Source organism: Ochotona curzoniae, unplaced genomic scaffold, assembly GCF_017591425.1.
Source record: "Ochotona curzoniae isolate NIBS_2020 unplaced genomic scaffold, NIBS_Ocur_1.0 contig_3622, whole genome shotgun sequence".
In the NCBI taxonomy this organism is placed as follows: Eukaryota; Metazoa; Chordata; class Mammalia; order Lagomorpha; family Ochotonidae; genus Ochotona; species Ochotona curzoniae.
In genome coordinates, this window is record NW_024465926.1 from 25,879,679 (window position 1) to 25,905,661 (window position 25,983).

General features: G+C 41.9%; 1 protein-coding gene across 6 annotated transcripts in view; it reads right to left on the reverse strand.

The window, feature by feature from the left end:
• The window catches only part of CYLD (CYLD lysine 63 deubiquitinase), a 59,208-nt gene extending 33,622 nt beyond the window's left edge, over positions 1 to 25,586 (reverse strand). For 3 of the 6 annotated variants that reach the window (XM_040982724.1, XM_040982722.1, XM_040982719.1), the window contains exons 1-5: positions 25,437 to 25,529; positions 24,822 to 24,900; positions 17,396 to 18,050; positions 15,301 to 15,603; positions 11,510 to 11,615 (exon numbers count right to left, since the gene is read on the reverse strand). In XM_040982724.1, the coding sequence (XP_040838658.1) occupies positions 11,510 to 11,615; positions 15,301 to 15,603; positions 17,396 to 17,899 (913 nt within the window). In that variant the 5' untranslated portion in view covers positions 17,900 to 18,050; positions 24,822 to 24,900; positions 25,437 to 25,529. Of the gene's footprint in view, positions 1 to 11,509; positions 11,616 to 15,300; positions 15,604 to 17,395; positions 18,051 to 24,821; positions 24,901 to 25,436 lie in introns of all 6 variants that reach the window. The other 3 variants (XM_040982723.1, XM_040982720.1, XM_040982721.1) reach the window with 3 other exon arrangements.
• Positions 25,587 to 25,983: the final 397 nt, after the last annotated feature.

Here is a 25,983-nt window from a genome sequence, read left to right on the forward strand (position 1 = left end):
CAAGAAACAGACTCACACAACTGATCTTTTAAAAGATCTATTTAATTATTTATTTGAAAGTCAAAGTGACAAAGAGTGGAATAAACAAAGACAGAGAGAATTCCATCCACTAGTTCACTCCATAACAGCCAGATTTGGGCCAGGCCAAAGCCAGAGGCCAGGAACTCTGTGTCCTATGTGGGTGGCAGGGATGTAAGAACTTGAAGCATTGTCCACTGCCTTCCTGAAAGTAACAGCAGGGAACTAGATCAGGAGTAGAATGAGTAGGATTTGAACCGGTACTCTGATGTGGGATGGACATGACAAGCAGAAACTAACACTGCAGTGTCACAGTGCTCACCCTACCAAACTGATATTTGACAAAGGTACAAAATGAATCCAACATGAATTCAATAGAAGAAAATTATTCTTCTCAACAAATAGTTCTGGAACAATTAGTTATTCATAGGGTAAGGGGAAAAACATTCCACTAAATCTCTCATATTAAAAAAGCATTCAGACTGGTTGATGAACTAAAATACGAAACTTGAGAGCGGAAAAAAAAAATCAGGGAGTGTATGCAGAGAAATAAAAGCGCTCATACACTGCTGATGGGCAGCCACTCTAGAAAGCAGCATGGCAGTTTCACAAACAAGTCGAGTTACCATATAACAGCAATTCCAGTTCAGTCGCAACTCAAGAGAATCAGAAACAGATGGCCAAAGACAAGCTTGTATATGAATGCTCAGAACAGCATGTTTTATAATAGCCAAAGGCCATAAATAGTTCAAGTGTTTATCAAGTGGTAAAAAACAAAATATGCATGCCTAGTCCATTCAATAGGATAATATTCAGTCATTTAAAAACAGCCTGGAGTGTAGATCAATGCCACAAATCACATGGGTAAACAGTTAAATAATGGTACATCTAATAGGAAGTAATTATCAGCAATAAGAAAGAGCAAACCATTGACATATATAATAACAAGAATTGTTGCTGAAGATAAGCCAAACTTAAAAGATTATATACTACACAATTTTATGTATACGATACTTCTTTAAAGGTTTATTTATTTGAAAGGCAAAATGATGGAAAGAAGAGAGACAGAAAGATATTCCATCTGCTTATTTACTTCCCAAGTGGCAGTCATAACCTGGACTAGACCAAAGCCAGGAGTCAGGAACACCATCTGGAACTCCCACATGGGTCACACAGGTCATCCTCTCTCTACTGCTTTCCCAGGCACATGGTTAGGGAACTGATCAGAAGTGGAGCAGCCACCACTCAAACTTGGGTTTAAACATGGAAAGGAAGGATATGAGGGATGCTGAGGTCAAAAGTGGCAGCTAAACTCACTGTGCCACAGTGCAGGCTCCAGTAGACCTAATACTCTTGAACTGACAACATTACAGAACTGAAGGACTGATTAATGGCTGTCAGAGGTTAAGAAAGAGATGAGAGAAAATATGTGGCAATAAAAGGACAATATAAGGTATCCTTGTACTGAGAGGAATGTCTGCATCTTGACCATGTCAGTGTCAATCTGGCTGTGATGCTGCCCCAAAGTTTGATAAGGTGATACCATTGTGACAACTGGCTAAAGAATAAACAGGATTTCTCTTTGCTTGCAAGTCTGTAATAATCACAAATCTCTACAAATCATGATAAAGAGCTTGCTTTCAGAATGTAGAACGAATCCTCAAAATTCAATGCAGTTTAGCACGGAAGTTAAGATGCCAGTTGGAACTCCGCATCCCATGTCAGAGCCTGGGTTTGACTCCTGGCCCTGCTCCCAAGTCCAGCTTCCTGCTCATTTGCACGCTGGGTGTAGCAATGATGGCTGTGTGCCTGGGTCTCTTTGGGAGTCCCCGCTGAGTTCCAGGCTTCTGGCTTCCCCCAGCCCAGCCCTGGCTACTGCACTGCAGGCTTCAGGAGAGCCAGCCACTGTAGACCTCAGCTCCTTCCATTCTCATCCCACCCCTCTCTCTCATTCTCTCTTTCAAACAATAAAGACAACTATTTTTAGAAAATAGAACTCTGGCCACCTAAATGACCACATGAAAGCAAATAGCACCGCACTTCCAAACCCCACAAGCTGACAGCATGAACTAGAAATGCAGAACTGTATCATTCAGGGGTCGCAATAATTGATAATGCTTCATCACACAACTTCAAAAACTTGAACATAAAGTCAAATTAGACAGCTTAGTGCTTTTAATCATTTGGGAACACATGGGAAGAGGAAAAATGTTTATAAACAAAAACCTCTCTGCTCCTCTCAGTTCCAGGTATCCACTCTTAGCCAGCAACAGCAAGCAGCCAACTGAAGAAGCCATCCCTATTCTCGCCAGCTGTTCCACTGTTCCAAAAACAGCCTTTTTTTTTTAAATGCTAGAAATATATTAATTTTACCCTACAAATGAAGGTAATTGGGTAAGAAAGAAAAACTAGTGCTTCTCTTAGAAACACTGTGACTTTTTTTCTCCTCAAGAAAAGGGTGTTAATGATGACATGAAATTCAATGCAGGCGCATTCAAATAAGCTAAATTAATTTTCATTTAAACAACTTTAGTTCTTAAGGTCTATTTGCAAGCTTTATTTTGTTAGCAAATAAGTGTGATTTGTGTGTTATGCTTAAGAGCTGGTATCATTCTTAATTATCTTCTATTCAGGGTTGATGAATAGCAGGCGGAATTCGCTTCCTTTCTCTCCATGTAGACAGTCAGCCGTGGAGGCCTGGGGACTCCTGATGCACAAGATCAAAGGATGCTTGACAAGAGACTCCCGAGGGTCTCAGGCAGCTAATCTGTGTAATTTTAATTCTATCATATCATTTAAGTAAACTGTAATTCTAAGTGTTTTAAAGACAAACACAAACTGCAAAGAATTCCTTGTCAGGTGATAGTTTCATCACAGGAAAAATAGAAATGGAAGCTTTCATCCTTTGGTTTCCTTTTTATGTACTGCTGCGGAAACCCAAGGCAATTTACATTTCAAACCAAATTGAGATATGGCACAGTGGACAGGAGGAAATCCCACTCTACGGGCAGATGGCAGGGGCGGGATGGCGAGGAAGAAATCACCTCAGATCTTTATTCCATAACACTGGGGAAAATGCAATCAATTATACATAAGTCAACCTCATAGTTCAGGTACCTCTTTCTTAAATTACAATACTAACCTAATGATTTCACTAGTCTCTCAAATTATCCAGTATAATAAATGAGATGCAATTGTGAAACATGCCAAACAAACCCAATTAAGGCAGGTCAAAAAATAAGTTGCATTTAAAGTAAAATATCCCAGATTTAAACTGCAAAACACCCTGTGGAAATTCAGAAAACACCAAAGGAAAGGAAACCCGTCAGCATGCTTCACCGGGTAAGGCAAGAGGTGCTGGGCTTATCCATGTGATTCTGGAGGAACATAATAGCCAGACTGGGTAAATAACGCAGGAAACATTTGCGAGGGATTTTCCCTTAGCCATCCAGCAAGCACACACAGTAAGATCTGTGCCACTCCCAGCCCTACCGACGTCCTGAATACCCGGTGGCATGGGGGCTACCTTGTGCATGGTAGATGTTTAGGGCAATCTCTGGTCTCCATCCACTAGGTGCCCAGGTAATGATCAAAACTGTATCAAGAGAGAGCCAAATAGCCACTGTGGGCAAAATCATCTCAGGCTGTCAAACCTTCAGTAACACAAAGGACAAAAACAGAGCAAGCTAAATGGTTAAAAATCAGACCATATCTCAAACAACAATGGACTGTAAAAATAAAAGCTAATCATAAATGTCATCACACCTCCCCAAGGAAATCCCTCCGTTTGCTTTTTCCAGCTGCAGCCCAGCCATGGCCACAGCTGACACTGGGAGGCTGAGTCAGCACATGGGAGTCCGCTGTCTCTCGAATAAACGTTCCTCCTTTAACATCAATTCATTTATTTGAAAGGCAAAATTACATAGAGAGATAGCTCTTCTATCTGCTGACTCACTTTCTGAAAAGGCTGCCAACACCCAGGACATGGTCAGGCTAAAAGCCAGAAGCCTAAACTCTATGGATGTCTTCCATGTGGGTGGCAGTGGCCCAAGCACTAGGGCCTCTGAGCAGAGAGCCGGATCCAAGTGGGACAGCCAGGACTTGAACCAGCGCTCATATGGGATGCCAGTATTACAGCTTCACTCACAACACCACAACAACAGCTCCTCAAACAGTTTCAAAGGATTAACATTATTTTCTCTGACTATAATGCAACTGAGTAAAGAAGAGAAAAATGAAAAGTATAATTCGGGTTAAATCTTTTAAGATCCTGAAAGAAATTTTAAAATACTTTAAAATTAATAACAAAGTAACTACAAATCTAATTGCGCAGAATGCAAAATAGGCAGGTATGTTGAAATAATCCACAACTTTGGATACTTTACATTCAGAAAAAAAAAGACTGAAAACTAGTAAGCTAAGCATCCAAATTTTAGGAGTCAGAGAAATCATAATACCCAAAAAGTCAAAGGAACACAAATCAAGAAGCAAAAAACTCAAAAATTGCTGAAATAGTAAATAAATATATCTAGAAACTATTAGGAAAGCTACAAGTTGGTTTGCTGAAATAGTACAAGTGAGAACTTCGGTAAGACTGACAAACAAGATAGAAAAGGTGAGTGGCACTGCCAGGTAAGCTGCCACCTGTGATATCGGCATCCCACCTCAGCGCTAGTTCATGTCCTGGCTGCTCCACTTCCGTGGTCAGACGTGTTATCCATTGCGCCACTGGCCCCGTGCTAGCTGCTCCACTTCCAATTCAGCTCCCTAACAATATACCTCCCTAACAATATTCCTCTCCTCTTTGCTGTCTGTTCTGTCTTCCAGAGAAACAAATCTTTAAAATATTATTGGTGGAACCCAGCACGGTGGTCTACCAGCTAGGGTCCTCACCTTGCATGTGCCAGGATCCCAGGTGAGCACTGATTCTAATCTTGGCGACCCTGCTTCCCATCCAGCTCCCTGCTTCTGGCCTGGGAAGGCAGTCAGGGATGGCCCAACACCTTGGGGCCCTGCACCCACATGGGAGTTCCAGAGTGGGCTCCAAGCTCCTGGCTTCAGATCAGCTCGGGACAGGACATTCTGGTCGCTTGGATAGTGGGTCGGCGGACACAGGATCTTCCTCTCAGTCTCTGCTGCTCTCTGTATATCTGACTTTCGAATGGAAATATATAAATCTTTAGAAAAAAAAATTACTGATGAAGTTGACATTTTCTCTTAAACAAACAAAAACAGAAACAAAAAACCCAGGGCACTACAATATACTGCATGAAAATAGAAACTTAACTGCAGGTACTTCTGAGAAGGATCAAAAACAAGAGTATTTTATGAATAATGTAATAACAAAAAAAAACCCACTGACACTGATATAAAATGGATATATTTAGAAAAACTAAAATTTACGAAAGACTCCCAAAAAAGAAATAGAAAGGTTAGGGAACATATAAATCAGCAGTTAAATATTCCCAGGAACAGTAGCTTTACTTAATAGTCAAGGAACAGGTGATTCTAATCTTAGGTAAACTCCAAAAAAACCAAACCAAAACAAAATTATCCTATGCACTTTATGAGATATAGGATTCCAAACCCAACAAGGAAAGTAAAAGAGGAAAATTACAGGTTGATATTTTCTGTGAACACAGTTTTTAAAAACAACATGCAAATACTAGCAAACTGGACCAAGCAAAGTATGAATCATGATGAAGGTGGAATTTGCATCAATTTGACTTCATATTAGAAAATTAATAGATTAAAAAGAAAAGCAGATTATTTCAACAGAGAAAAGGGTAAGATTATTTTAACAAAGGAAAAATGATAAAATTCAACATCTGTTCTAGAAAACTTCCTAGCAGGTAAGTTGTCTAACCTGATGAATGGCCACTACACCAGTAAAATCCTGTGACAAACACTGAATTTAACAGTGAAACACTGACAGTAGACCCTTTAAGATCAGAAACAAAACAAAATGCCACTCACGACTACTTGTATCCAATATTCTATTTAATGGCTTTAGCATAGAGAATAAGAAGCCATTTTTTTTTCAAACAAAAAGATGCAAGGTTAAAAAAAAAAGCAAAATTGTTATTACTTGCATATAATGATGACTGGCTACTAAAAAGTAACAAGTAGATAAATTCTAAGCAATTCTTATGACTTTAAAACAAAAATTGGTCCATATAAGCCAACTAAGATACCACTTTACCCTGGATGGGCTAAAATGGTATTGGCCAAGATCTGGGGAAATCAGAACACTTATACACTGCTAGCCATTTGTGCATCTCCAAGTCTGTTTTCCAAGAAAAACATATGCCTACAGAAAATCTGCCCTTAAATGTTCATTCCAGCCAAAAGATGAAACAACTCAACAAAATCTGGTAAATCCACACAGTAGAGCATTATTTAGGCACCGAAATACATGCTGTAACGTAAATGAACCTTATCACATTATGCTATATGAAACAGTCCAGTCCCAAGACACAAATATATGATATGATTCAATGTATATGCACTATCCAGAAAAAGCAAACATCCAAAAGGAGAAAGACTGTTGCCCAGGACTAAGGAGAGTAAAGAGGGGAGTGTCTGAGGAAAGGTGCAGGGTTTCCTTTCAAGGCGATAAAGATAAAAGATTTTTTTTTTACATATCTACAATTCTATTTTACATACCGATGAGCACACTAAGCTATATTAAGTTACACACTTTAATGAATTGTGAAGAATGTGAAATGAGATCTCAATAAAACTTTTTAAAAAGCAACTGTATTTCTAGACATCTGTAAACACTGTTACAAAATATGTTTTACTTCATATTGCATCCTACTGGATGCAAACCCTTCGGGGAGAAAATATAACATTTTACTAAAAGGAGATTAATAAAAGAACACACTACAAAGCTCATGCATTAGAAACTTTAATGTCAATTCTCCAACTGCTTCACAGATTAATTGCAATTCCAATTAAAATCCTAATGGAACTCTAGCGCAATATTTGAGAAGCTGATAGTTAGCAATGAGAGGCCAAGGGTCGGTAACAGTCAAGGCACTCATTAAAAACCAAGGAAATGTGTTTTCCCAGCTGTAAGGACTTCTTCAGCTATGAAACTGCAGGCTAGGAGGCCTTCATGTAAGGAAAGAATAGAGCCCACAGAGAGAATTCTTTGCTCCAAAATTGCTATCTTTTATTTCTGTTTTCCACAACGTTTTTTGAAGTACTCTCGTGCATATGCAGAAACTTGATCTATGCTACAACCATGGCAGATCAACTTGGGTATTTGCACTAAGGTCTTAGAGCCTACAAAAAAATAAAATCTAGATGGATTACAGAATCAAATCGGAAAAGCAAAACTGTCATGCTTACAGAGGATAGCTCAGGGTAGGAAAACTCCAATTATTGAGAGAGGACAAGTGTTACTAATATTAAAACATAAGACGATAAAGATCATTAAGAACAATGCAGGGCTGAAATACGGGCGGAGAGAGGCAGATAGACAGGGACAGAGTAAAGCAAAGAGGCTGGTGGGGGGAGGGATGGGAGACAAGGGGAGCTGTTGCATGGTGGTAGACTCAGCTGGATGTACAATGTCAACGAACAGATAACAGTGACGGTGGCCCAACACGACAAGGTGCTCACCGCCACGGAACCCTACACTCAGTGCAAATGAGAACTCTTGCAATGCCTATTTTGCTACCATGAAAAACAAACAGCAACCACACACACAAGAAAAGGCAAATGACAATCGGGGTTTGAGGAATGAGGCACGCCTTCACCTTGTACTAAAAAGCTTGCCTCCTTAACACATAAGGAAACTGGTGATAAAAAACTGACAACACATACAAAAGAATGGAAGAATAGTTCACAGAAAGAGAAAGAAAAGTGGTTCTTAATCACGTGAAAAGATATTCAGCATCACTCATCAGAGAAATGGAACTAATGAAACACATTTCTCACCTATTCAAGAGAACAAAAAAATTCACCATATACTCTCCTGGTGAAGCTTGTATTCTGCTGACAGCCGTATAAACTGTATAAATCCAGCAGAGAAAGCAATGAGCCATGTTCAGACCAACCTACATGCCTGCACTCACGCACCCAACAACCCCACTTCATCCTGCAGATACTCTAGCAATGTGGACAAATTTACCCACAAGGCTACAGAGGCATTGTTTGGAAAAAGTAGAGATTCAGACATAATCCAAATATCCGTCAACAGAAAACTGGTTAAATAGATCATGAAAATTTTCCTCAATGCAATAGAAAATTATACCATCCTGAAAAAAAAAAGAACTAGACTTACAAAGAACACAAACATAAAAAAATGAAGAGAATAAAACAAAAGTCAGGATGGTGTACATGATATGCTTTTATTGCAAAAGGGGGAACAAGAATATATGTTTCTACGCACTTATGCATTTGTACAAAGATATCTAAAGAACTAACGCAAGTGGTTACCACTGAGAAGCAGGGGTGGGGTGAGTGGGCAATCGCAGTGAAGGAGGCAAGCATGGAAACACGAAACAAGATGCTTTAATGTACCTTTCAAAAAACTTGGAGATAGCAGAATGTATTTCTTACTAAAATTATTTGAATAACTTGATAGAGTTTCAAATTTGAGAATCTACTCATCAAAGTTCAAATAATACAATGTGCATCATTACATGGAGGACTAGGTCTCAAACCCTAAATACATATATCCACATAGCCTAATGTGTCTAGAAGTGTCCTGATATCTGCAACCCACTTTAAAATACATTCAAAAGATAACAAGTGCATGGACACAGAGACGGAAGGACAGAAGACGATCATGGACACCAGAGGGCAGGGGTAGGGATGCTTGGGATACATTTTTTTCACTTCTCAGTGTGTTTGAAACTTCATAATAAAATATTTTATAGTATTTTATTAAAAATTTCTAAATAGAGAACTTATGAATCAAACAACTAGCAGAAAAACAGGCAAAAGACACAAACAGGTACTAAGCAAGAGAAACATAAATGTTCCATAAACATATGGGAAGCCATTCGGCCCTACTTATACTCGGAAACTAACTACAAATGAAAACCACCTGCCACTCTGCTTTTCAAACCAAGGGGAAAAAATAGACTCCCTTTTTCTGAACTTCATATAATCTCTTTTCCCTCTTAATTTGAAAAATAAAATGAGAGAGACACAGAGTTCAACCGCTATTTCACTCTCCCAAATGTCTGCAACAACCAAGGACAGGCCAAGGTGAAGCCAGGACCCAGGAACTCCACCTGGGTGTCCCGTGCGGTCAGCAGGAACCGGAACACTGGAGCCATCATCCACTACCTCTCGGGTGTGTTAGCAGGAAGCTGGGCAGGAGGTGTGGAGCAGATGCCTGTGTCCCAAGCAGCAGCTTGACTCAACGCACCACAACACTCCCATATCACCTCTTCACAAGCAGCCATTTTTAAAAGGTAAATTCAGGTTCAATTTTCCTTTACTCAGAACCCTCTGATGGCTCCCCAACTCCATCAGAGTAAAAGCCAAGAATTTATGCACTAGCCTGCTTGGCTCTAACTGTTCCAGCAGGCAGTCCTCACCTGTCCCTCCTTCTTCTGAGTCAGTCTGCTGCGGCCACAACCAACTCCTGTTGCTGGGTAAACTGGCCACGCTGGCTGAAGCCATGGCACCTGCCTGGAATCTCGCGTGGCCTTTGTGTGGGATTATCCCATACAAAACAGAAAACCCAACCCACCATGCCACCACTCCCTGTCTCTTACCTTGTTTACCCATTTATTTCTACATTCTCACCATCTGATCTAAGTTTACTTGTCTGTCCTTTCCTGGTAGGATGAAGGCTGTTCCATGGGAAAAATGCTAATCTATTTCACTTATTATTATTTTCCCAACATCTAAAAGAAGCCTAAGGCAGGGCTGAATAATATCTGAATCAAAGAACAACTTTTTATAAAACTGTTTTTTAAATAACAATCGTTTATTAAAAATACCTATAAGCATTTCCACTTACACATCAATAAAGTGTGTTATCTCCAGAAACAGGCATGAAAAAGTAAACTAAATATCGTTCAATGAAACAGCAAGTTTCCTGGATGTAAACTATTTCTTTTCAAAGGGAGCCAAAGAAATAACTAAGAATCTAATTTGTAAGAAATTAAAAGCTGATTTTAAAGAAATAAAAAGAGCAAAGCACATTATATTTTTACAAAGCAAAACTGAAATGAAGCTACCATTTGAATCCCAAATCACCAACTAAATTCGTGCACTCTGGCTATAAAACTAAAAGCTAAAGTAGAAAGCATTTTCCATCTTCAAAAAGCAAGCAGGTATCACTTCCCACAACAACAAGAATACAGGAAACACACTCAGTGCAGGGTACAGGGAAATTTAGGGATCATCTACTAATTAGCCCCTTCATTTCACCAGAAGAGAAAAGAAACCAAGAACCAGAAGGGGCCACGGGAAACTGGAAAGTTCTATGTCAAGATTAGCAGTAATGGAAAACCACCAGGAGCAGAGAGCAAAGCAATCCTGCTTGTCTGTTCTGTTCTGATTCTTGCTATAGTAAAATCCGGCTTTTATAGATTTAGAGACAAAATATATCTCCATGGAAACAATTCTCCCAAGAATACATGTAAGACTGAAAAGTGTGGTTTTCTATCCTCTGTCTACACAACGGGAGCCTGAAAGAAACACTGCTCTGTAATCTGACCGGGCTGGATGGGAATTCTAACTCGACCGCTTACTTCGATCTTAGTCCTATTTGCATCCCAGGTTTATATCAGTAAAACAGGATTCATTTAAGACCTGCCTTCTAAATTTGTCAAGAATGTAAAAAGGCACAAGCTCTCATTTAAATCAGAACGTGGTGCATTCCTGTCTACCTGCAGACCTTCTGATGTTTGACTCGGGTTGCCTAAAGCTCTGTCAGAAGCTGCATGGCTGCTTGCACGAGCTGCACCAGCCTTCTGCTAACAGCTGGGGGATGGCTCTGCAGACCAGGCCAGCAAGGGAAACTTGTCAGTCATTCCGTGCTACTTGTTTAATGTAAAAGAAAAGGTTGGTTAAGTTTTGTTTTAAGTTCTAAAGATGACTGATCAGTTTCTGACTGCACCACAAAGCTGGTCAATTACACCATCAGAAAATTACACAACAGATCTCCTTCATCCTGCAGCAACAATCTTCATGACGCGTTCACCATTTCTGCTTTAAGGCTTCTCACTTAAACCAAACTCTTACTTAAACAGGTAACAGTTTATTACATTCTCTGACCTTTCTCCTTATCAAACAGGGTTTCCTTCCTCCCTTCAACATGGATAATGGTCAAAGAAACAAAAAGAATGATAGTGTATAAACACTTCCTCACGTTCATATATTTCTGGAAAGTGGAAGCGCATTCCATTTAGTAATTCCATAATACTGAAGCAAAATTTCAAAAAAAAAAAAAACGTTCCATGAAGCGTAGACACTTACATCCTAACATAATACACATTTGACACTACACAAGACCCACCTGGGATGATGTCATTAATGTGCAGGAGAAGGGTGCTCTCCACGCTGGCAAAGCTGCACAGCTGGACTCCGTCAAACCTCCCATCCCAGTTGCCAATAGGGTTATCCTGGAAAGCAAAGACAACAGAAGCCTTAAAAACTTCCTCAAGAAAAACAGAAAGTCTCTGTTTTCTCTAGAACAGTCCTTTAGAATATTATTTTAAAGATTCATTTATTTTTATTGGAAAGACAGATTTACAAAGAGGAGAAACACAAAGTTCTTCCATCTGCTGGTTCACTCCCCAAGCAGCTGCAAGAGCCAGAGCTGAGCTGATCTGAAGCCAGGAGCCAGGAGCTTTTTCCAGGTCTCCCACATAGGTGCAGTGTTCCAAGGCCTTTGGGCCATCATCTGCTTTTCCAGACCACCAAGAAGGAGCTGGAAGGGAAGCAGAGCAGCTCGGGCACAGACTGGCACCCATACAGGATCCCGGCACTTGCAACACAATGATTTAGCCACTGAGCCATCAAACCGGGTCTGGTCCTCTAAAATATTTTACACAGGTAAATTTTAACTAGCTTGCCTTCAAGAATAAATTAGAAATAAACATTCAAATTTTGTTGGGCCCGGCGCAGTGGCGCAAGTGGTTAAAGGTCCTCGCCTTGCACGCCCGGGATCCCATATGGGCGCCAGTTCTAATCCTGGCAGCCCCGCTTCCTTTCCAGCTCCCTGCCTATGGCCTGGGAAAGCAGTCGAGGACGGCCCAAAGCTTTGGGACCCTGCACCCACGTGGGAGACCCGGAAGAGGCTCCTGGCTTCGGATTGGCATAGTATCGGCCCGTTGCGCTCACTTGGGGAGTGAATCATCAGATGGAAGATCTTCCTCTCTGTCTCTCCTCTCTGTATATCCGCCTTTCCAATAAAAATGAAATAAAAATAAATCTTTAAAAAAAAATTCAAATTTTGTTTGCTTATTCATTTATTTTGCTTTGCAGGAAAAATCAAATTCATTATAAACCCATAAGACAAAGAATACTTTTTTTTATTCTCAGGAGTAACACCCATCTGAAGTTGAAGACACTGTCTTGCATAGGAAGATATATTAATATTTCACTCAGAAACCTGTCCTTAATTAGCCTTTGCTTGCTCTGATTACTCTGACAATCTGAACTTTCATATGACTTTCCACATACAGAAAGTCTATCTTTCAATTGTTCTTTTGTCATTTTAAGAGCATGCAAGAATTTCTTCTCCACACAAATTAGGATAGACAGAGAACAACGAGGAAAGCTTAGAATCAGACGGGAAACAGTCAGCGTGGACTCACACATGCCTAACTAGGTAGGACACAAAGATTAGTTACTCCTCACTAGGGTATTGAAGATTTCTCTGCACACCCCTCCTAAAACTGTTCTGCACTTCAACTGTTGACATATGCCTTGTTAGAGTTATAAGCCAGTTTAGACTACCCTAAAATCTGCCAACTTCAGCAAAATTATGCTTCAACACTGTGAACTGCTAAATACTAAAATGAAAATAGACACAAGACAGCTGAATAGTACCCTATAGCCATTTTAAGGTGTAAAGAATCCAGTTGTATATAAATTAAAATTGAAATGTCAATGAAGTAGTTACAGGATGTGGTTAAGAACTTGCATTTTTTAACATATTGGTTACTCAATACCATGTCAATTAATTCCATAATGTTGTAAATTACTGTTGATGTTATATTGTGGCTTTTACTTGATCGGGATGATATTCTGCCAGCTCTGCCTTCAGACCAAAGATGGTCTCCCCAAGAAACCACTGAATTTATCTGGATAATAAGATGCTGGACTCCATGCTTGGTATATGCTTGCAATGAAAGAAGCAAGACTGGATTTGAACTGTAATACTGCAAAAAGGTGGAGAATCTACCATTGGGGAAACATATGGGGAGGGGTTGGGGTAATCCCAGAGCCTATGAAACTGTGTCACATAATGCAATGTAATTAATAATAAAAAAATCACTATGGATGCAAATAAATTGAATAAATTGAAAAGCAAAAAAAAAAAAAAAAAAGAATTTCTTCTCCAAAACAGACTTGCATATTTCATTATGGTTCAATGTAGTACCAACTAGCACAGTGCACTGTGTGGCATTACACAACTGCCCTGACTCCCAAGATGTTCAGCCATGAAATGTCCCTGGAGACAGGAGTGGATGAGAAAAACTACATTGGCCATATCTTCCCTCTTCAGGAGTGGAAAGCAGCTACTGGAGCGACAGAGAGAGGGTGAGTCTGGCAGGACAAACCTCCATGCAGCCCATCCTAGGGCAGCAACATGATCCCTAGATCCTATCTAAGGAAGGAAAGGCATAAACAGCTTTGCTAAGTTTGGGACCTGAGCCAAATGGTGTGTGGTAGGGGAGGAAGTTCAAGTGTGCAAGACCCAGATGGAGCTTCTGGCTCCTGGATTCAATCTGGCATTTGGTGAGTGAATCTGCAGTAGATCTTTCTCTCACTCACAGCCTTTCAAACAGATGAAAATAAGTACACATTAAAAAAAAAAAAAGAAAAGTATTCACAAAAGAGTGGTTTACCAGGGGTAAGAAGAGTGAGCGGTTAGGCTTCCTAGGTAAAATTTCAATATGGATGATGAAAAAGTTCTAGAGTAGATGGCACTTACAACACAACTATGAGAATGTACTTAGCACTTCTAGACTTCAAAATAATGGTCCAGACAGTAAAGTTTATACGACATATAGCTTACCACAATAAAAACAATCTTAATGAATGATACCCTAAAACTCAAACTATTGCTTTACTGGAGCGACAGAGAGAGGGTGAGTCTGGCAGGACAAACCTCCATGCAGCCCATCCTAGGGCAGCAACATGATCCCTAGATCCTATCTAAGGAAGGAAAGGCATAAACAGCTTTGCTAAGTTTGGGACCTGAGCCAAATGGCATATGTGGTAGGGGAGGAAGTTCAAGTGTGCAAGACCCAGATGGAGCTTCTGGCTCCTGGATTCAATCTGGCATTTGGTGAGTGAATCTGCAGTAGATCTTTCTCTCACTCACAGCCTTTCAAACAGATGAAAATAAGTACACATTAAAAAAAAAAAAAAGAAAAGTGTTCACAAAAGAGTGGTTTACCAGGGGTAAGAAGAGTGAGCGGTTAGGCTTCCTAGGTAAAATTTCAATATGGATGATGAAAAAGTTCTAGAGTAGATGGCACTTACAACACAACTATGAGAATGTACTTAGCACTTCTAGACTTCAAAATAATGGTCCAGACAGTAAAGTTTATACGACATATACGTTACCACAATAAAAACAATCTTAATGAATGATACCCTAAAACTCAAACTATTGCTTAAAAACATGTAGTTTTTCCTCCTCTCGTGTATTTTCTGTAAATGATTTTACATAATCATTAAAATCAGACCAGTCAACAAAATTTTGTGAAACATTACAAAAAGAGAAACAAGGGTTACAAATAAAAAACACATCCAAGAAAGACATCACACAACACTTAGCACTTTAGGTGTTGTTGCCATCACTGCTGTCTACTGTTCAGCCACACTTCGGCAAATTTAAAGCCTCGGAACATTATTTTGGGTTCTTCAAACCAGAAGAAAAAAAAAATACAATTCTACATCCAGCCGCCTGCCTCATTTCAATGTTCTTCTACCAAAGATAAATTAAAATATGTTCTCTAAAGTCCTCCATATTAGTCCACTTTAAATATTCAAAGTGTTCAGTTTGTTCCTAAATTGGTCATATGTTAACACATATATTCACAAAGATAATGTAATCCAAAAGTTTCTTACCATGTCCACACCAACAAAATATCCTAAGCTTTCTTTTCCTGGCAAGACATCACAGAATATAACCGTTCCGGATTCTATAGTTTCTCCAACTTTCAGAGAAACTCTGGAGTTGATTTCCAAAGGGGGGAGTTCAACCTGCATTGTGTCCACTGGACCTGCGTAATCACTTTCCAGTCCGTTGTCGTCATCTTCGAGGATTTCTAGCTTGTCCAAGGCAACAAACACTCCGCAGTCTTCATCACATTGAAATAACTGTTTGCCTTGATATAACCCATCGGTGAAACCTTGGCCACGACCTTCTTCCTAGTTTCCAAAGTGAGAGAGAAAGAGGGAAAAGATACACAGACACAGAAAGATGATCCATTTGAGGGATTTCAGGTAACTCGATCTGAAAAAGAATTCTAAATAACTGTTAAATGAAATTAACCATTATTAACCATTGCTATGGGCTTTAGGATTTTTTTTTTTAAGGAAGAAGCTCTACCAGGTACTGATCTGATATTTTTAAATCATAATTCTGTTATGAGCTGGACTCTACTCAACATGTATTTCAAAGACTGCTTTCATCCCAATAGTAAATTTTATTTTAAAATAACAGTAATGTTGTCCATTTCTTAAACACTTACTCTATGCCAGCCACTGTGTGAAATCTCCTATCAATGTACAAGAAATATATCGCATGTGAGGACGGTTGTCATTCTACAACTGAGGAGGCAGATTTAGTGAAGTTAAGTATGTTGCTTAAGCAACCTGGCAACCCACCTAGCAAATGACATAACTGGGATTCAAAACCCCTACTGTCCTACAATCACTTCTTTAATAATTAAATCAGAAAGCAAACAAGGCATGAAATTCTATTTGCAAGACTGTCAAAATATAATTGACTTTTAAGTTCTTGAAGATTAATATTAACCCTGGAAATAAATTACTGAGTTCTTGAGTCTCTTTCCAGCAGAAATAACTTCTAAGATAGTTTTAATATATATTACCAGGGATAGCTATAAGCAAGTTTAAATCACTGTAACTTACTTTTTTTAACTCTCCTATCTAAACTGTCTTTACTTATTCACATAGATTAAAAAGAACTGAGAAATCTGTGGATAATAATACCACGAGCTAATAATTTTTAACTGATTAGAGCTGATAACATTTTATTTTAATACAAGCAATGTTAAAATCTTTTCTTAAAGATTTATTTTTATTTTTATTGGAAAGACAGATTTACAAAGAGAGGGACAAAGATCTACCATCTGCTGGTTCACTCCCCAAATGGCTGCAACGGGCAGAGCTGAGCCAATCCAAAGCCAGGAGCCCGGAGTTTCCTCCGGGTCTCCCACATGGGTGTAGAGTCTCAAGACCTTGGGCCATCCTCTGTGGCTTTCCCAGGCCAAAGCAAGGGGCTGGATAGGAAGTGGAGCAACTAGGACAAGAACTGACACTTATATGGGATGCCAGTGCTTGCAGGCAGAGGATTAGCCAATTGAGTCATGGTGCCAGCCCCACAATGTCAAAATTTCTATGAAAATCTGTAATAACTATGACTCATTTGTATGTGTATATTCCCAACGTAGTAGGCAGTTTTTCTAAAAATTTCAGGCATCACCTTTATATCAAGTCAGTTCATAATTAAGGCATTTGGCACAGTGGGGTTAAGTTGCCACTTGGAGGGCCCATATCAGAGTGCCTGGTTCAAGCCCTGGCCACTGTGCTTTCCAAGCCAGCTTCCTGTCACGTACATCCTGGGAGGCAGCAGATGACAGCCCAAGTGCTTCAGCCTCCGCTGCTCCTGTGGGAGGCTCAGACGGAGGTCCAGCCTCCAGGACTGGCACAGCCCCATCTGCTGTAGCCATCTGGGGAGTGAACCAGCAGCTGGTAGATTATCATTCCCTCGCTCTCAGTTTCCCTGCTTTTGAAATAAAGCCAAAATAAATCTATGATTTTTAAAACAGATCCTAAAGATGATGAACATCAAATATTATCTCACACTTGTGATGCTGCATTCCTGAAGAGGCAAGAGACAGATATGTGTAAGTGCATACAGACACACGGAGAGCCACAGACACACCGGGTTGCTGAGACGGTTTCTCCATCTTACCAGCAATTCTACGCCGAAAAAGATCCCCGACACTGTCCTCTCTGCTAACAGGGGTCCCCTGAACCGCACGACTCCAGGAAACTTCTCTTCCCCGGATCGCAGCTGCACCTTCACAGGGCAGCCCACGTCGATCTGGAGGCCTTTACTGAGTCTGCTCCTGTTCTTAAACAGGCTGAACCTCTCCTCACAATTGGTAATCGCCAAGAGTAACTCTGTGAACTTCTCATTGATTTCCACAACGTCCTTCTCATCCACAAAGAGAACAGCATGGGGTGGCTCTAGGATTTTTAATCCGATCTGATTTTTCTTGCTTTTGGCAGAAGGGATCCTCGCGTGGCCCAAGGAGCGGTCTTGGACGTACTGTCCTATACTCCCCTTCGGGACTTTGAGGAGCTTCTGCGTTTGCTTGTCTGTGACGCTGCATTCCTGAAGAAGCAAATAAAAAATTCGCTCTTCCCAGTAGGATGAAGGGACTTTTTCTTGGCCCCATAAGCCTGAACTCATTGTGATATTCACTTTAAAACAGTAACTCAGAAAAAAATGGGACTACTCGTAAGTTTATGGTGAAGCCACAATAGTTGAATTCACTGGCAGTCCCCAGGCACGTGCAGAGCAACTTGGTGTCCATGCTGTAAGAGGGCAGAAATCCAGACGCCTGGGGAGGAAGCAGAAGGAAAATTCACGCTGCATTCTGTGCGACCTAAAAATCTTATTTGACCAGTAAACATGCGCTTACACAAAATATTTCCAAAAATATATACATTGTTCATATCTACTGTAGGTACAGGAAATGCAGTAGTAAAACATTCCCGAAGACAATCATGTTTATAAGGCACTGAGATGTATAATCGGATTCCAGCAAAAATTTCGAAGATGACCTTTAAAAATACACATACTCTGACATTTTTTTAGCTTGAAAAAGGAGCAATGGTAATGGATTTTTGTCTAATTTAATAGATAGGCTGCTATTCTTAAGCACAGTACACATTAATCTTACAATTCAAAAAGGCTATCATTTCAGAACAGGATACGTAAAAAGTTATCTAAGATAGTGCTTAATATCTGTATCAATAAAAACATCATAAAATCACATTCAGAAGCTGTAACCACAACTCATTTATGTGTATGCCATCTTCTGATAAGGGAACATTTCATCTCTGACTCAATTTCATTTTCTTAATCTTGTATATTTTGTCTGAGGTAAATGTTAATCACATTCATCATACCAACATCTGATGTCTCACAATCACAAATACGAGCTACTCGGCCTGATTATATCAAAAGACAGTTTGGGCTGCAGGCATGGGGTATGGCCATAAAGACTCCACGGGGGTCGAGTGGGCAGCACGATGGCCTGCAAGCTCTGGCATCCCATATGGCCACCAATTGTATCTTGGTTGTTCCACTTCCCTTCCAGCTTCCTGCTTGTGCCCTGGGAAAGCAGTAGATGATAGCCCGAAGCCTTGGAACCCTGCAGCCACACGGGAGACCTAGAAGATGATCCTGGCTTCGGATTGGTTCAGCTCTGGCCACAGTGGCCTTTTGGGGAGTCAAACAGCAGGTGCAAGTTCTTTCTATCTCTCTTTCTCTCTGCAGATCTGCCTTTCCAATAAAAATAAATAAGTGTTTAAAAATAAATAAGACTGCTAGGCACATGTGCATCTCTTAACAGGGCCAAACTTTGAGTTCCAGCATCACTCTGGTGGCAGCTTTGAGCAAGTGCTCACCCTAGCAGCAAACAGCTGGGTCCCTAATACGTACATGGAAGATCAGGACTGAGGGCCAGGCTCCTGGCTTCAGCCTAGTCCATCTCTGGCTGCTGAGTGAACCAGCAGCTGGGTAATTCTTTCTCTCTTTCGCTTTCAAATAAATACAATAATTTAAAAATATTTTCAAATTTTTATGAAGAAAATTTTCAGACATCTGGTCTTGAACTGTGTAACAAAGGGCATACAATTGCAACACAAATATATTGAGTTGCAGATACTGATTGTAACTATGGAATGTCTTAATGCCATAACTTTTATTTCCTTTCAGCTTCAAATTTGCATTTGACTTTACAACAATAATAATCTTTCACAATTCAGCAGCTACATTCTCAACCTTACTTGAACTGATGGTTTAAAGCTACACAACTTGTTCAAACTGAGACGTCACTATTTTAATTATTTTTTAGAAAACGTGAGGTGCCATGCATTCTCTGAAGGGAGTACGTGGCTTTCTGGTGTCCAGGTGCAGGGTTCATTCCCACCTCCTCTCAGCCAGAGGCACCCACTTCCATTATTTTGAGCAATGGCAGCAACTGACAGCACGAGCCTATTTACCTAGCCTAGTCCTATAATATAAAACACTCCTAAGACCAAGCAAACCAAATTTTAAGTTTCAGAATTTAATTTAATGATGAAACCAACTGGCAAGTCTATACACAGGGGAATCATTATTCTGGGAAAAACTACTGCCTACTAAGCTTCTCCCCCTACAGTAAAAGGCCATTCCCTGATAAGTCAGCATGGGACCTGCTCAAGACAGGCTGAGCCTGGCACCCCTTCTGACCAACATGGGCAACATGCAACGAGAACAGAGGCAAAGCCAGCAGGCAGTGATGCCTTGTGTCTTGCTGTAATGGGTTTGCCTTAGTGCCACTTGAGGGCACTGTCTACTTCAGCAGGCACAGCATCAATTTCTCTCCGATTTGCTCTTACATAAGGCACCTGTGGAAACCTCAATTTTAGCAGCATGTAACCCTTGTTGTCGTAGGAGCGGCCCACTCCACAACCTCAGGACTTGGATCTGCTCTTTTAAAGCACCAATAGGATGTGTTTGGCATTTTTCACCCGGATGCTTTTTAAAGCAGCCTTCTTTGTTCTTGGTCACTGAGTTTTCATTATGAATACACACGGTGCCATGTGCATGTGCTGTCACTCTGTGCATGGGCTGTACATGACGCTGCCTGAGCTCTGGGTCTGCTTCCTCCACAGCCACAGTCGAGTTTTCTCTTGCAATCAGCCATTTTCTGTGGTTTCCTGTAGTATGCTTTTGACTCCTTTTTAGGGCTTTGTTGCTTACCAACTTACCGCCTCTACCTAGTTCTGAGAAGCCACATGATGAAGTACATGTGTGTGCTTTGAAAAACAAACAAAGCAGCAATAACAGAGAAGAGAAATAACCTAAATTCTGAGAGGATCGTGAGGAGGGAAGGTACAGAAGCTTTACTGCACAAACATAATTTTGATCATTCTGAGAAGGTTCTGATAGACAAAAAGTAACTTCTAAAAAAAGAGAGCCGGTGCTTTGGTTCCATTTGAAATAATAATTTACGCTTTTTGGCTGACAATTACAAATTACCAGTCAAAGCAATTCCATCAGCATTTTGAAAAGAAATACTTTTCAACTCCTAAAAAAAATATTTTCAATATTAAAATCAGAAACTGCCTTGAATCTTAATAATTATTTAGAGGGCAACACTTCCCACTGTGTTGGTTCTCCATGTCACAATTTAAAATAAGAATTGAGTGTTAATAGAATATTCTGTCGACAAAACCAGACTACTATATGCAATGCAGTAGGACATGACATAGTAAATGAATTTAATTATAAAACTGCTTTTTGTAAGTTATTCAAGGAAGATAGTCTCTGGTAAAAATTGACATAACTAATTGGTTTTTAAAAGGTTGGGAGCAAAAGCAGTTTTTATGAAGCATATTCTAAAGGGAGCCAAACAAGGAGCTGTGGCTTTTTTTTTTTTTTAACTTGCATTAACTCCATGAGAACAAGCTTGGGCTCAACATCTAAGCAACGGATCACGTTAGACAACTTGAATGGCCGAAGCAAAAGTTATAAAATATTTAAAACATATTACCCCAAAATAAAAAGGATGTGGTCTTCCCTCTTTTAGAAAGACCGCAGTAAAAATAGGTTTGAAACTATCCTATTAAAAATGGATTATCTTCATTGCAACTGATAAAAGCCGAACAGGGAACTAATGGTTCTAGTCTAGGGACATACTAGATGATAGATTTAATGACCATTAATATTCTTAAAATAGCATCATTACAGCAAAAAAAAAAAAAAAAAAAAAAAAAGCTAACACACACTTTCACTAGAACTAGTCCCAGCATTCTTCTTACAAGCAGAATAGTCACAAGAGTTGAGAGCTCTGGGCCTGGCACCAGGGCACAATAGGTTAATCTTCTAACTGCAAATACCAGCATCCCACATGGGTGCCAGTTTGTGTCCCAGATGCTGCACTTCTAATCCAGCTTCCTGCTTAAGGCCTGAGAAAGCAGCAGATGATGGTACAAGCCCTTAGGCCCCTACACCCATGTAGGAAAACTAGAAGCTCCTATCTCCTAGCTTCAGATCTGCCCAGCTCCAGCATGGCGGCCCTTTGGGGAGTGAACCAATGGATGGAAGATACCTCTCTCTCTCTCTCTCTGAATCTGCCTTTCAAATGAAAATAAAGTAAAAAACTTCAAGTCTTAAACTCCAAGCACGAAAACCTGACTGAAGACCCAGGAAAGATTGAACTCACATTGTAAATGAGTTCTTTATCAACCAGGAGAGTTGGTTTGTGGGTTTAGGAATTTTATGCACTGGGACCAGGCTTAGACACTACAACTGAGAGAAGACTTAAGGTTTGTTCACGCCAGCTGCCTTCAACACGTCACCCCATGTGCACTTAGCTTCTGCCTCTCGGGAAAGATCACTAGAGCAGAAACACAAGGACAAGACAGCACGGCCAAATCCAAAGTCAGGGGAGGGCAGGTGTCGGGGCAGGGGGAGAGGGTCAAAGGCAGGGAGTCACTTTCACTGGCCTCTCTCACTGCTCTGCAGGTCGAATCAACTGTGTGAGTGAACATGTCACAAAAGACCCGGCCAAATACTATCTGATTTCAGGCCACATTAACCACTGATATCCCTGTAATCACTTAAAGTACCAATGAAGATTACCACAGAGTAGGAATATAATAATATACTTAAACCTAAAACCATGCAGAACAAAAGGCCTGCCTTTGGTCAACCCTGAACACGAAACAGGGCCACCTGGCTTTCAAAACATCTCGTTACCTGAGCTTCCTGAGGGTTCGGATGCTGGTAGAGGGGAACTGAATGGATTGAGATTAAAGTCATTAAATCAAGATGAACCCTGCAAGGCACAAACATTGTACCACTTTCCCATGAATGCAATGGAAAATAGATCAAAAATTAAGCTTTACACACAAAAAGGAAATATTAAAGAAGAGGCACACCAGGATCCCATATGAGCACAGGTTCTAATGTCAGAGGCCCCGCTTCCCATCCAGCTCCCTGCTTGTGGCCTGGGAAAGCAGAAGAGGACGGCCCAAAGCCTTGGGACCCTGCACCCGTGTGGGAAACCCAGAAGAAGCTCCTGGCTCCTAGCTTCAGATCAGCGCAACTCTGGCTGTGGCAGCCACTTGGGGAGTGAATCAACAGATGGAAGATCTTCCTCTCTGTCTCTCCTCCTCTCTGAATATCTGACTTTCCAATAAAAAATAAAATAAATCTTTAAAAAAATTTAAAGGAGAGAATGTTATGTTCTAAAGTAAGTAAACTGATAAGCAAACAAAGAATACATAGCACAAAGGCACATCATTAGCTATCCAAAACTCACGATGGTTAACCTAGCCGGAAGATCCAGTGTCACGTTCATTCTGCAGTGTTATCAGGTTTTACCGTTCCTAATAACCTCACAAAGGCAGGTGTAATTCAAGAACTTTTTGTATCTCCTGAGATATCCTACCTGTCCCAAAAACCACAGGATGCTATCCAAATTCAAATTAAACTTGCAACGTGGAAATACTGCCCCTAATCATATAATTATATAAACGGCAAAGAGGTTAGGAAGATCAGACTCTGGAGAGCTGGAATGACGACTCTCTTAGGAAGGAGCATCTCTCACTAAAGGAGCAGGTTGTTACAGCTTTAATCAGCTCTAGAAGAGGAATACAGAGATCCCAGGACCGGAAAAGGAACTTGAGTTTAAGGTTCCCCATTGAGTAACTTGGGGCATGAGGACACAGTGCCTAAAACAAGGAGGATTTATTAGATGACCAAATATATATATATAACCTGACTCTCTCACCTACATGTTCCTGTCAGAAAAAGGAGAAACGCTGCTATTTCACTGGAGGTGAGCCAAGCAACACACTCCCTACCGGAATTCCCTACACACCTGCCAGAGCCCAGACCACAGCCTGCCAGGGGGCATTCGACACCTGAGAAACAAATGGAAAATTTCTGCCTACCTCTAGAGTGAAAGCCCAAACTCCCCCTTCCTCAGCCTGTTTTTAAGTATAGAAAATCGTCTTCCAGGTTTAAAAGGAAAAAGGAAGGGAGATGGAGGTATTCAGTGATTTATGGCTACAGCTTGATTCTCTAGACTACGACTGGCTCAACAAAGCCAAGGTCAATTCTCACACCATTTCTTTATTACACAGGGAAGAAGAAAACAAATGAGGAGAATTTCGTAATTAAGAAACCAAGTTGCTTCAAGACTCGTTGGAAACTAGCTTCCTAAAGCCTCACACTTAGGAATTTTATATAACCCAGAAATGTAAGATTGCTGTGTGAAAATCAGGAACAAAACAGCAGATGAAGACAATCAGCCTTCTCTCTTCTTGTGCTAAACACTTCCTTAAATCAAACACAACCACAGCACTCGCAGGCACCCAGACCACAGAAATCATGGCTGGTATCTATATATAAAGCGCCCTGGCCCTATCATCCAAAGGCAGGCCTCCGAACAAGGGCACCATGAAATTCTGTAGCAGTTCATTAAGGAAGGTTCTGGCAGTTATCAACATTCAGACAACAAGAACTCCAACAGGAATTTGCAACAACTTATTCCCTCCTCCCCCCCCCCAATTGCTGTCCCAATTCCAAACCACCCACTACTCAGTGGGGGAATGGCAGGCTCAATTCTTTGGGCCATTCAATGGGCTTGGGGACTGAGGGCAGCATGCAGAAAACCACCACATCCCAACCCCCCGCCCCGTCCCTGCTGGCCAGTTTTTTGTTGTTGTTGTTTTGTTTTGTTTTTTGGGTTTTTTTTTTTTCTTTCCTGAAGCCGTGGGATGCAAAATGCATCATCTGAATTGGCCCTGACTCCAAGCCCAAGAGGAATGCTCTTTAGCTAGGGCGACAACTTTCCAGAGGAAACGGGGCAAAGTGGCAGGGAGAGTGGGGGCGAAGCATCTGCAGGTCAACAAGCTCCACAGCCGCCCGATGACAACCAGCCTAAAACACGCAAATGCCAGGGGGTGGCACAGTAAAGATGCCAAGCACATGAATAGCCCAGCAGCTGACCCAGAGGAGCACCCAACTCACAAACACCATCTTCCTTCATCACCACGATTTCCTCCACCACAGGGTTAACAGGATGGAAGGGGGGGGGGGGGCAGAATACCTGTCGCAATAGGGCGCACCTTTCAACTACAGAACTCCGGGTTGTTGGACAAAACCATCCTGAACCTGGAAAGGGGAAACTGAAAGAAAAAGCAGAACACGCCATTACGGAGGTCAGAACCCCGACTGTGCTTCCTGGACGGCATCTCCAAGTACCTCCAAATCAGCCCTATCCAAGCGCTCCCCTCTCCCTCCCCTCTCCCTCGCCGCCTCCATCCCAAAGGGAGCTGCAGCGACCCGGGGCCCACCGCAGCCAGGCGGGATGGGGGGCCTGCCCCAGTTTCCCCGTCTCTAAGGGGGCAGCGGGCAAAGAAGCAGTCTGCGTCCCGTACTGTCCTCACCCCCAATCTCCGGAGGGGGGTCCAAAGCGACAGCGACCACGCTGCCACCACTTAGGATCGATCCCTTCTGGGAATGCACGGCCAAAAGCGGAGCCCCTGGGTGTGGGAGCCCGGGCTGACGTCAGAGGGCTCAGCACCTCCTGGGTTAGGGCAGCTAACGGGCCGGCGCCGAGGCCCGACGGTCACCGACGCGGCTCCAAGCGCCCTGAGGCCGGGGACGAGCGCCTGAGGGGACTGGGCCGCCGGCCACTCGGCTGGCCCGCTCACTCGCTCACCTCGGGCGGCCGGACGTAGCCCGCCGCTCAGCCAGCCAGGCCCGCGTCCCGGGCCGGCTCCGGCGCCCCACACCCACCGCCCCAGTATTTACCTCCGACGCGCGAGCCCCCGCGCAGCCGAACCTGCTACCTGGGCCCGCCCCCACCTGCCCCGCCTCCGAACCGCCCAAGACGGAGGGAGGGAGCGGGGGCGGAGAGGGCAACCGCCGTGCCTGCCAATCGCAGCCCGAGAGGCCTTCCTACGCGCGCCCTGATTGGGCCTCCTTGTGACAGACCTTCCTCCAATGGCTGCCCGCCCGGCGCCAGCTGAAGGGACTTTCCGCTCTGTCAAGCTCGGTGGAGCCAAAGGGAAAGCAAAGAGGGAGGGCGAAGGAGAAGGGGGATGGGGGCGGGGAGCTCTGCCTGACTGGCCGAAAGACTGCGGATGCCGCGTTGCCATTGGCTGATATTGGAGCTGGGCGGGGCGCTATGCTCCCCCGGCTCCACCTCCCAAGCGCGTGCTGGAGTCTTTGCTCTTGCCTTCAGCTGTCAAAAGGAGGTAAAGGTG